General features: G+C 39.6%; 2 protein-coding genes across 2 annotated transcripts in view; one reads left to right on the forward strand and one right to left on the reverse strand.

Moving 5' to 3' along the window:
• Positions 1 to 12,937, forward strand: part of LOC134210589 (ribosome quality control complex subunit TCF25-like) — a 55,853-nt gene that overhangs the window by 35,713 nt on the left and 7,203 nt on the right.
• Positions 7,185 to 8,261, reverse strand: LOC134209129 (uncharacterized). Its single transcript, XM_062685112.1, has 2 exons — positions 8,233 to 8,261; positions 7,185 to 8,156 (listed from the first exon to the last, which is right to left on the reverse strand). The coding sequence occupies exons 1-2, from the start codon at positions 8,257 to 8,259 to the stop codon at positions 7,185 to 7,187; spliced, it is 999 nt and encodes a 332-aa protein (XP_062541096.1). The 5' UTR covers positions 8,260 to 8,261.

Raw genomic sequence — 12,937 nt, forward strand, 5'->3', positions numbered from 1 at the left:
TGGACAATCCAACACATTTGGAATGGTACACAGTTAGTTTCAATTACCGAAGTCGGTAAAATTTTACTGAGTTTTTGAACAGCGGACTTAACTCGGTAATTTTTTGAATTTACTGAAAACTCAGTAGAGTTGTAAATTTCCCAAATGTCAAAAACAACCGAGTTTGTCGGTAAATTTCATTGCTGTCTTTTTCGGTAATACTTTGTTTTCTCCGATTTACCACAATTATCATTAAATTTAAATTTTCAAACATATTGATTTTATTGTTATGTGAAATTGTATTCTTATCATTTTCATACAGATTGATTATTGAAATCAATCCTGTCTCATTCCACATTTCATTTCAAAAGTCAATGGAATACGAAACTTTCCACTGCTGTTTTACCGCTCCGATGGAAGACGTTCCCTGAAAAGTTTGCTAGATAGTAACTTCGATTGCAATAGTGACGGTATTGAATCTAATTTTGTGTAAAATTGAGCTGCTTTATTTAAGTGCACAGGATTATTCCAGTTTATGCGCTTGGCGCAAGACAAGCAGCAAACAACATTGGTATTCTGCCGGCTTGAATCCTTGCCCTGAAGAAACAGGTTGGCTTCGATTGCAATTCTCTTTTTGTTTCGAATGAATAATATTAATTTTGCAACAAATGTCCACTCACTATCCAGTAATGTATAGTCTACTTCGGTTTCTGCTTCCGCGTCGGTTAGTTTTTCAGGAAACGTAAATTCATCGGAACGGTTTGCCAGTGGAAAGAAACTTGATTTAATGGATGTTCCCGATGTTTCAGCTCGGTCCTCGGAGAAGGTGGCGGCTAAAATGAAAAATTCTGACAGTTCAAAGCCATCAGCACGTAATATTGATATGTACCGAATAGTCAGTATTTTTTTGTACTGACTTTTAATGATCTATCCAGTAAACGTAACTTTTTGCTGAAACCCCTGTATAAAAATAACAGTGGTCAGTAATTCAATGAATCTGTTACTGATATAGGACTGAAAAATTTCTAAAAATTGACGACCTTCTCGGTATATTTTACAATTTGCAGTTCAGATCGGTAAAAAAAATTACCGAACAAGAAAATCGTGATTAAGTGTGTATGTGCTGGCACAAAATCCTTCACATACAACGACCGCTTCTCCAAAGTTTGGTGTCATCAAGCAACTCTTACAGATACAGACCATTGCATATGATGTAATCCCGTACAGCTGATTGTAATGAAGGCAATATGTAGATTGAATCACTGCACAATGGCAAATTTTCAATTTGCTTTTTCTGGCTCAGAACACCGGCCAACAATGCATCCGATAACTAACATACGAACAATGATGATTGATGCATACGAGATCATAACACAATGTAATAAAATCGACGATAGCTCACAGTATTTCTTGATTTTAAATGCAATTTAGCAGAGACAGATAGAGGGCCACGCAGATAACACATACACAATCGTGGCTATGTGTGCATGCCCAAAAACCTGCAGAACAAGAGGACCAAACACATCGACATGAAGCATCATTTCATATGGTCGAAAGGGGAACTCTGAACGTTGAATTCATCGCCACTAGTGATCCACTGGCTGATCTGTTCACGAAGTCTCTGGAAGCCATCCAATTCCAAATGCTGACATCAAAGCTAGGAATGTAGGATTGGGAGCGGGTGAAAACATGTGAAAAAATAAGTAACCCGGGACTGGACGCCGTTATCAGGATTCCAACAGCTAACCGTGTTAAATCCGTATTTTTTTACTACAAGTGATACCTACAAGAGAATCCCAGAGGGTGTGCTCTTCGATATCCCGAATGGATCCCCTTGGAATTCCGGAGAACTCCCGTTTGAATCCTAAACAGATTCTTGTGTTAATCCCGGAAGGATTCCCATCAACATTTTGGAAGGATGCTTCACCAAATCTCGGAAGGATTATCCTTAGAACCCAGGATGCATTCTCTCAAAATCCCGGAAGTATTCCCTCAGAATCCCGTATATAATCCCCTCGGAATGCCTGATAAATTTCCTTGGAATTCCGGAAAACTCCCCGTACGAATAGTAGATGGATTCTCTTCGTAATCTTGGAAGGATCCCCTTCCTAATCACGGAATGATCTCCTTTTGGCACCCTGGAAAGATTCCCCACGGGATAACGTAATAAGGATTCTCGTCCGAATCCCGGAAAGATGCTCTTCCGAATCCCGAGAGGATTGTTGTTTGAATCCTTGAAGAATTCTATTCCGAATCCCGAATGGATTCCCCTTGGAATCACTGAAGAGGACTTTCGCAATTCCGCATTGAATCCTTTCGATCGAATAAAGTTCGCCGCCGTACCAAACTGACAATCTACAAAACGCTCATTAGACCGGTAGTCCTCTACGGACACGAGACCTGGACGATGCTCGTGGAGGACCAACGCGCACTTGGAGTTTTCGAAAGGAAAGTGCTGCGTACCATCTATAGTGGGGTGCAGATGGCCCGGACGGTACGAGGCGAATGAACCACGATTGCATCAGCTGTTGGGAGAACCATCCATCGTTCACACCGCAAAAATCGGACGACTGCGGTGGGCCGGGCACGTAGCCAGAATGTCGGACAGTAACCCGGTGAAAATGGTTCTCGACAACGATCCGACGGGCACAAGAAGGCGAGGTGCACAGCGGGCAAGGTGGATCGATCAGGTGGAAGATGACTTGCGGACCCTCCGTAGACTGCGTAGTTGACGACGTGTAGCCATGGACCGAGCCGAATGGAGAAGACTCTTATATACCGCACAGGCCATTTCGGCCTTAGTCTGAATAAATAATAATAATCCTTTCGGAATCATGGATGAATTCTTTTTAGAATACGGAATGGATTCCCCAGGATAGATTCCCCCTCGGAGTTCCGGAAGAGTTCTCGTTATAATCTCGGATGGATTCTCGTCTGAATCCACGAAGAAGTCCCCTCAGAATATTGGATGAATCACCTTAGAATCTCCAAAATATTTCCTTTTGGAACCCCAAATGAATTCCCGTACGAATTCCGGAAGGCTTTTTTGAGATTATGGAACGATTCCCTTCGAAATACTGGAAGAATTTCCTTTCGGAACCCCACAAGGATGTATTAAAAAATCAGGGATTTCAGAACCCCGGAAGAATTCTCGTACAAATCTCGGAAGGGCTCCTCTCAAAATCTTTGATGAGTTCCCCAAGAAGCCCGGATAGATTCCTCTAATAATACCGGATAGATTCATCTCAGAATCTTGGATGTTTCCCCTGTGAATCCTAGATTGGTTATTCTCGGCATATTCCCGTACGAATACCGGAAGGATTCCCACCCGAATATTGGCAGAAATCAACTCAAAATCCCTCGAATCCTGAATGAATTCTCCCATCGAAACCTGACTGGATTCTTTTCGCTATGCCGGTAGTTCCCGTTCTTATCTCGAAAGGGTTCTAGGTGTGATACCGAGATGTTTAGCACACGCGTCCAACTTAAGTAATAATCGACTGTGCTCGCGCACTCGCTAGTCTAACCCTAGAATGCTCCAAGGCAATACCCTGCTGGAGACCCGTACACAAGACGGTGATCTATACTTACTGTTTGAGCTATCCACCACATCCCCTTTTTTATAAAGAAAAGATAATTTTATTATTATTTGGTTATTTAATATTCATATAAATTTAAGGTAAAGCAAAACTTATTTTTCTCACAATTTAGTGTTTACCTGAATTATAACTATTGGATAGTTGCCGTAGTCTTTCCGAACGTCGAGGTTGTTCATCTTCATGGTTACTTGGGGGCATATCCGTTTCGGCGATACTTTGTGTGTAATCTGAAATCTTCTTCAAATGAGAAACATTTCTTTCGAATGATTTCCCTGTTTCCAATGATTTTACAGAAATGTTTGAGCCGTTGCGATGTTCAACCAGGAACTTCTCTTTCAAGAAGTTAGTCGAGAGCTTATTAGAAGGATGTAGATTTCGCATAAGAACGACATCACCAATCGCGATGTCGCTTAGCTTTGCTCTACGATTGGTATCTTCTCGTTCTTTTCCCAAAAATTTCTGCGCTTTATCTCGATCAGAGAAATCTGCAAAAGTAACTGCTGTAGAGAGATCTTCCAGATCAGGGGTGGCATTGCGCATCTCGATTCGAACGTAATACTATCGAGTCGAACATGTTTGGCATTACGGCTTTCGATTCGATCTCGAAAACGACTCATCGTTCGAGTATGCTCGAGGAGGTACAAGAATAACGAGATGTTTTGGCATTATGGATACTCGATAGCACACTGGAAAACGATCTAAGTCGAATGAAAACACTGAAAACACCCCTTTATGGCTTTCGAATGTTGTTCGAGAGTCGTTTCTTGCTGAAAGTTTTTAAATATATTTGTTGTTATTTCTCTACGGGAAGAGAATACATGTTTTATTATTGTATCTTGAGGAAAAGAATGTCATTAGTATAACTACTTTTATAATTTCCAGACAATATGCAATCTCTAATTATCCCAAATCCGCGTAAAAACAACTTCAACTAAAATCTTTTTTTTGCGGCTTTCACGTATTTCATGCCGATTTCAATAAACCGCATGAAAAATCGATAGAGTAAAATCTGCGTAAACGTGTATATTCGATTAATGTACGTAAAATAGTTGAGTTAAATAAAAAAACGCGTAAGAGATAACTTAAGTGCATTTAACTTCAAAACACATGGAAACATCAAAGTAATTTATTTTCGAATCCTTCTTTAGGCTCAAAATTGGATCTTTGGCATAAACTCGAATAAACATAAAATTTATAATTTTGTGTCGTAACAATATCTCAATTTACAAAACATATCGTATAGGCATAATGTTTTAATCAGTTTGCAACTGCTCAATAAATAATATTCCTTTTTATAGTCATTGAGCACAATTTGCTTGTTTATAAATTAACTGCCAATTCATGCCCTGAAGGATGCCTTTCCAACAGACAACATGCTACACGCAGATGAAATTACTCTTATTCTCTCTATTTACTCACATTCGCCATACGCTGGAGGTTGTCTCTCCAGCGGGCGGCACTCTGGCTCTGAGACAGCTATCTCTTATTCTCTCTGTTTACATTTTCGTTTGACATACTCGATTGAGCTAGTACAGCACCATTCGAAATCTTGTACTGCGACTGAATGAAGTCGAACGAAATACATAATGCCGCAATTTTTTCGAAACGAATGCAAAAACGTACGAATCGAGTGATTCGATTCGAGATACACAATGCCACCCCAGGAAGCTTCGAGCGTGGTTTTCGATTTTGAAGGAGCTCATTCGGAGTCTTACCGGTGGTTGAATGCGGTGTATTGTTATACATCTCTAAATATCGATCCAGCTCCGCACGCCAGGTGCCGTACAATGCGTTGGCGATTTTCAGCCTCTTTAGAAGGGAGCGGTTCTGGCGTTCTACCTCCCGTTCGCCTGGGGCCCAATACGGTGACGTATGATTCCGGATTATTCCTTTCATTCGACAGTACTCATCGAATTCGATTGCGACAAATTGCTTCGCGTTATCTAGTGTTATAGTACGTGGAATACCCCAAACACGAAAAAGTTTATCCAGCCGTTTTATTGTTTCCCTTAGCGGTAATGTTCGTCATTATCTCAACATCAACGTGTCTGCTGAAATAATCGATTACCGCCAAAATGTACTCCCCAGATGGCGGCGGACCGAGAAATCGATTGCAATGTCTATCCAGGGTTTTATCCGGCAATGGTCTACGCGACATAGGTTCTGGGGATCTGGAATCTGTACCAAACGGCAGCCTTCGCATTTTTCACATGCTTTACTGCTACTTCTTGGTCCATGTTTGGCCACCAACATCGGTCTCGTAAACGTCTTTTCATAGTGGATTGACCTGGATGCCTTCATGAGCTAGCATCAACATTCTGTTCATCAAAACTGCTGGAATTACTAACTTCGACCCCCTAAGGACAAGGTTGTTCGCATACGATAGTTCAGTACGAAATACGGAATATTGTTTAACTTGTACTAAGGACCAGTTATCCGTCATTATCGCATCTTTCACTGACCTGCAGCTCACCATCCATTTCAGTGACGCCTCCGTAACCTCCGAAATGTCAATCGCAGCGGTTTCTTGGATAGACCGAATTGTGTTTTCCATGTCTTGATCATAGTCTGACTCTTTAGTGTAATCGATCAGTGCAGCCAAAGCTGACACCATCGTCCTCCTTATATAAACATCTGAGTCTTCTTGCCAAGAGTTATCAGTGACATGTGCCATAAACGTGATAGTGTGTCAGCGATATTCGATGACCCTTTTTGTATACAACTCTAAACCCTGAACGCTTGAAGTCTGAGGCAACCACCTTTCAATTCTAGCTGTCGGACGTGAATTCGTTGTAAATAAGACCTGAATAAGAATAATAACATAAGTTTCAGAAGTTTCTTTTGTAACATAGTCATAAGAATAATACACTCCAGGGGTCGGTGATCTGTTTCTAATGTGAAGAGATATTCCGATCAAATAAATTTTGAATCGTTCGATACCCCAGACAATTCCTAACGCCTCTTTCTCTATAGGGGATATCGCTTTTCTGCTTCTGATAAGCTACGCGATGCGTAGCTGATGACACAGGCAGGTTATGCTCTTTCAGTTGCACCAGCACAGCTCCGAGTCCTCCAGAAGCATCCGTCACTAGAACTGTTTGATCTTTAGGATCATAATATCCCAAATGTTCCAGGTTTGTGATTCTTTGTTTTCCAGTTTTCGAAGCAGCTGTTATGTTGCGGTAGCCATTGAAAATAGCTAGAATTCTTCAAAAAGTTCTCGTAGCTGGCGGATGACTTTCAGTTTGCCAAGTTGGGAATGAAGCAGGGAAATATACGTCACGAGTCCCAAAAACTTCGCATAATTCTTCCTTGTTTCATGGCGGTCGACATTCTGAGAGGGATTTTATTTTATCTTGCGATGGAAGAACTCCATTAGCAGACATTTTATGTCCATGAAATTGGATTTCAAGTTGTTTGAATTTGCATTTGCTGTTATTCAGTGATGAACCGTATCTATTCCAAAACATCCAACGTTTGTTTTACAGCGATGTCATGTGTTCTCTTCTGTCAAACCCCACATTAGAATGTCGTCAATGAAGACAACTGTTCGAGGCATTCTGCTAATATACTTTCATCGGCTCTGGAAGAATTCTGGGGCGTAATTTACACCAGACAAAAGAACCGAGTATAACGATATAATCCCCAGTTCGTAATGAAGGTGGTGATGTCTCGACTTTCTTCCGCCAGTTCAACCTGGTGGAATGCTTGTTTAATGTCCAACGTCGTGAAATATTTGGCTCCGCTGAATTTTGGCAACAAATCTTCAAACACGGGTAATGGATGGTTCAATCGCTGAATGGCTTGGTTAGCTCGTCTCATATCGACACACAGCCTGATATCACCGTTGTCTTTCATAATCGGGACTAGGGGGGACACCCACGAAGTTGGCTTCGTAACACGTTCGATGATTATCATTTCCAGTAATTCGTCTAGCTTTGATTTTACATGACCAAGAATGGGGATCGGGCAACGGCGAAGAGGTTGGATAACGGGAGGAACGGTACGATCAATTGGTAAGGTTAATTGAAAACCTTTGATTTTTGGGAACGATTTTGTATTCTTCACATGATTGATATTCATCCCAAAAGTGCTTGGTAGACCAACTTGTAAAAGTCCCAGTTTACGGGCAGTAATTTTTCCTAGCAAGGATTGCTGCCCCCCCTCGATTACGTAGAATGTTGTCTCAGTCGAAATTTTTTCAAGACCATCTTTTATTTCAAGGACCGCATCAAATACTGTTAATAGTTTTAGCGGAACCCTTCCGTACGCTAGAAATCGCTTCGAATCATCGTGTCTTTCAGCAGTGAATTTGGCATCATTGAATTTCAAAAGCTGCCAGGTCGCGTCATCTATCAAGTTATAAGTAGAACCAGAATCAATCAGCATATCAATTTCGACTCCCCCAACGCAACATTTAATGAATTCGTCTTCTTCATCAACTATATTGTAGACTGACAAGTCCTCCCTGCTAGTGTCGTTGTCTTCAGTGGTTTCAATGTTTCTTACTGTCTTCGTCCGCTTGAAGTAGTTAGATTCACGACCCGACCTGTACGGCGAATGTTTTCGCTTCATTCCCTTTTGGATTAGTAATAAAATGAAATATTCGAAGTAATAATTGTAATGTTATGTAATGTTAAGTCAATAATCTTACAGTTCGTTCAACATTGGATTTGCACATAGACTGAAAATGTCCTTTCATGTGACAACGATGGCACGTTTTACTCAGAGCAGGGCATTTTCGTCATCTCTATGCTGCAATCGGCCACATCAGAACACCTCGCCTTATATGCCAATAGTCCGCTATCTCTGTAGTATGGAACTCGTTGTTTGCTGACCGATTAGACGATTGATATCCACTTTAGAGGCAGATTTCATCAAAGAAGCTTGCTGTTTTATTGACTGATGTGCATTGATGATCTTCGTTGCGCCGTCAAGTGTTAAACTTTCCTTTCCAGCGGTTTCCGTTTCAGATCTTCAGGTGAGTTCTGAATAACCTTATCCAAAACAGCGATTTGACGACATTGATTTTCGTTTGGCCAAAAAAACATTTATCCGCTTTCTGCTGAACACGAAGGAGAATTTCTCGATAGGTTCCTCGTCGGCTGGGGATAGACCAAAACTGGAATCGTTCAAAACTTTCGTGCTACTTTGGAGAAAATGTTCAGTCAGCTTCTGTTTCGCCTTTTCGTATGGATCAGAACCATCATCATCGTTCGTATCAGCTCCAGGTATGCCGTAGAACACGTTTTGAAGTTCCATTCCACCCATGGCTAGCATTTGGGCTTTACGACCTATCCCGTCATTAATGCTTGTGGCGATCATCACGTTTTCGAACCACCGTAGCCAACCAACCCAAGCATTCCTTACTTCAGATGGTGGAAGATGGGAAATTTGAATTGGGGAATGATTGTACGCCGGACTGAAAAATGATGCTAATGGCACCTCGTGAACAACTTCCCGTGCAGCAGAATCCATTTTCCTATTAACGAAAACAACAAGACTGGCGTTATACTGAGAACAAACGAACCAGGAAATTGAAACCATATCCTTTAGACGATCCCCACCAATGTGTATCCAAATGAGTGTCTAGTATAGGAACGAAATGCGTTCATATTTTATTTATGCACTTGTTCTCGCACCGGTTGTTTCTATCAAGGTTGTTGAAGTGCAATCATGCTTCGCACGGGTGGTGAATATCCGGTTGCTATTGAGGCAAACACGGAAATAAATAAAATCAGGAAAAAAATATTATTTATTTTCAGATATTTCAGAACGCGCTCCAACTTTTGTAATATAAATATGTGCGTAATACATTTTGTGATTATCAGATTAGCTAGACACACATCTGCTAGGTGGCGCTAGCTTATATGCAATAATTTAGTGAGGTGGATATCTCGAGATCTATAAGACTTAGAAAGATTTTGTCTTCTACAACGTTGTTCGTGTAACCATAACATTTATGACGGAGACTAGTTTAGTTTGGAATTCATACGCATAGCGGCGCTAGTATATGAGAAATAACATGTTAGGTTAAATATTTCTAAATCCGTTAGAGTTAGAAAGTGGCCATCTTCTACAAAGTTATCCGAATTATCTGTTAGGTTGGTTATTATGTTAAATTTTTAAAGGGGAGTCAAAACCAGAAGTTTAGTTTGAAACCGCAATACTCGTTGGCGCTCGAGTTGAGTCGAATCGAGTCAAGTACGAGACACTGAAGATGGTCTTACTGTAGTATCTGTCAAAGGTACAACCAAGTGGTGGAATTAAATGGAATTGTACGAACTCGTCTTATGGCAAGTTACTTTGTAGAATACGGCCATATTCTGAAAATTCCAGATTTTGAGATATTTAACCTATCAGTTTATTTTTTATACACTAGCGCCGCTAAGCGATTGTGTTTAAAACTAAACTTGCTAGCATCATGACGGTTTTCACCATCCGAACAACTTTGTGGAATACGGCAATATTAAAAAAAATCAGTTTTCGAAATATCTAACCTAGCAGGTTATTTCCAATTCACTAGCGCCGCCAAGCGGTTGTATTACAAATTAAACTTGTTTTCGTCATGATGGTTTTGACCACCCGAACAACTTTGTAGAAGACGCCAATATTCTAAAAATTCCAGATTTCGAGATATCTAACCTATCAGGTTATTTCATATGCACTAGCGCCGCCAATCAGTTGAAATCCAAACTAAACTGACCTCCATCACAATGGTTTTGATGATTAATACCCGAACAATTTTTCAGCAGACGGCAGATTTTTTATTTATGGGTTACTTTATATTTCCGTGTGATGGTTTGGCAACGGTTGGAGCGGGTCGCCAAATTTGCCAACTCGCTATTCACCGAAGGTTGCGTTTACATTTCCCAAACCCGTTTACCAACGACCGGTGCGCGTTCGCGTCATGATAGAGGTTGCTAGTTTGGCTTTATTTACGCACTGGTGGGCATCGTCTTATAGCAAATGACACCGCCATATTTCCTAATTATTCTTTTCCGGTTCTCATATAGTGAATTTAATCACCTGTTATGCTCTTTCAATCTATGTAGTGAATCAAATCACTTTTCATGACCAGTGAATTCAATCACATTATTAATCTGCTGGTGCTTATTCGAATAAAAACACACACATAGAAAACAATTCATCCCACTTTGAATGGCTAAATCACCGTTCATATCATAAATCGCATTCAACAGAGTCCAAGTCACCATCGCAATCATTCATTTCTCCATTCCATACCAGTAATAGTGAGCCCATGCGCAAGCTGGAAACATCTAACGCACTGTCATTCTCTGTTCTTGTATAAGCGCATATCTTCGTTTCCTTCTCAGTGAATTGAATCACGTTTTAGGCAAGCAATATTTCACTTTCCAGTCAGATACCTTTTTAACTTATTAGTGAATTCAATCACATTATAGCCTATTCAGATTACGCCATTAATGACATAATAATTGGCGTTTCAGGGTAAATACGCTTTATGATGTCATTATTTACGTAATATTTCATACATTTTGCGCTGTCAAAAGATACCCGCTAAAAAGAGTCATGAAGAATTTATTACGAACAATTATTACGAGAGAGCTTTCTTTCTAACTGGGATGCAGGGAGTAATTCAACAAAACAAAACTGACAAGCGTCACGCTCTCTTTGCCAGAGAAAATTCTCTCTGTTTACATTTCGTTTCGTAGTTGACAGTCATGCTCTTTCTGTCGCAGCAGGGTCGAATGCATGTTAGATGGAAATCATCTGAGCGCTGAAGAATAACTTGGATTGTGATGGTTTTGTGGAAAGCATTTTATATGATGAAAATAATGATGATAATAATTATTCTCCACTTATTCAACATGAATTGTTTAAAAACAGAGGCTCTCTAGAATTAACATGAAGTATTTAACTTAAACCTAGATTTAATAGAACAAATCGAATAAATTTTCAAATTTCAAGGGCCAATGCGGAAGACAATTTAAAACGTAGGAATGGTTGTAAAACGAATACATGATGAATAAACATGGTTTCATAAATTGTTTCAATTCTGCTCCTTGAATGGCTTAATATACTTTGGATTTCAACATTTTTCACGTGGGACAACTGTACGATTTGAATGGGATATAAAACATGGATTGGTTATGCATTAAGTCATCCAAAATCCAGTTTAAATTATATCACATTCACACGATTCGTTTTTGTTAGAAGCTGTATCTTTGATTGTCGAGTAGAACGCAACAGTTCAGTTTCCATTTTTGAAAAAAATTAAATTGCTGAGTTGCCCTTCATACATGGAGATACTGGTGGAAATACATTTTAGTTTGATAATATTTCTTGAAAATTGGTCCAATCGTCCTTTTTTTATTTATTTGTGAGAATTCCCAAAAGTATCTAAATTTTTCTATCAAATCTCCGTTCGATCATAGTACAAAATACTTTTTAAACGTAAACATAAATTGAGGAATAGTCTGATTCCCCGAAGAATGGTGCACCCAACTAATGAATGTAGCTTCGCTTCATTATCTTAATGAGAGCTTCATATATTCTTCGAAAATCCCTTTTCATATTTTTTTTATATTTTTTTTCGTAGAAACTTTGTTCAGAAAAAAATGTTCGATTGTCGCCACACAAATGGTTGATTTCGTAAATTAAATTTTTAAACTCTCCTTGAATTCAACCCTGTATTAGCGTGCAAATGAGGAAACATGGAAACGTCAAGATATATTATCTTGCTGCAGTCTGAACACCTCGTAATAATTGGATACCCTCTCACTTAACAAAGTCATAAATAGCCCAATCTGAATAGGCTATTAGCGAAGACCACATTATCAAGAAGACTGACAACACAGCCTGAAATCGGGCGACACTGTTAGCAGCGCTGTCGGTGAGCCGAGGTGGTACTATGTATGTTTGTGTGAGTGAATTGACACTGTAACCTCAGTTACACGATCAATCAAAATACATTAAAACCATATTTAAATTATGCTACAAAAAACTCTCGAGAAGTACACTGAGATTAAACGTTTTTCAATTTTATGAGATCAGCATAACTTTAAGCCAAATAATATTCGGAATTTTACCTTGAGCTGACGATTAAAGTGCCGCACTCTATATCAATTTCCGTACGGACCCGTTAATTTCCTTCACATTTCGACTGAAGACTGCTTTCATGATTTGATTTGAAACAATTTACCCTAGATTTTTCTTAATTTTTATCATTACCTTGCCTAAAAACCCAAAAGTTCGAAAAGGTTCTGCTATCCTAGACATAGTAGAAAATGAACTCTTCACTCAGAGACTGAGTGAAATTGTATTGCCGTATCTTTTTATCTCATTTATCTCACGAAAATTTTTCGTAAAAAGTGGAA

This window comes from Armigeres subalbatus, chromosome 2 (genome assembly GCF_024139115.2).
Source record: "Armigeres subalbatus isolate Guangzhou_Male chromosome 2, GZ_Asu_2, whole genome shotgun sequence".
Lineage (NCBI taxonomy): Eukaryota > Metazoa > Arthropoda > Insecta > Diptera > Culicidae > Armigeres > Armigeres subalbatus.

What these genes read in the sequence shown, in the direction of transcription:
- LOC134209129 (XM_062685112.1), bottom strand. Translation starts at nt 8,259, where the DNA reads ATGTGCAAATCCAATGTTGAACGAACT. An exon ending in AATCCAATGTTGAACGAACT is followed by an intron (nt 8,157 to 8,232) that starts GTAAGATTATTG and finishes CTAATCCAAAAG; the next exon opens with GGAATGAAGCGAAAACATTC.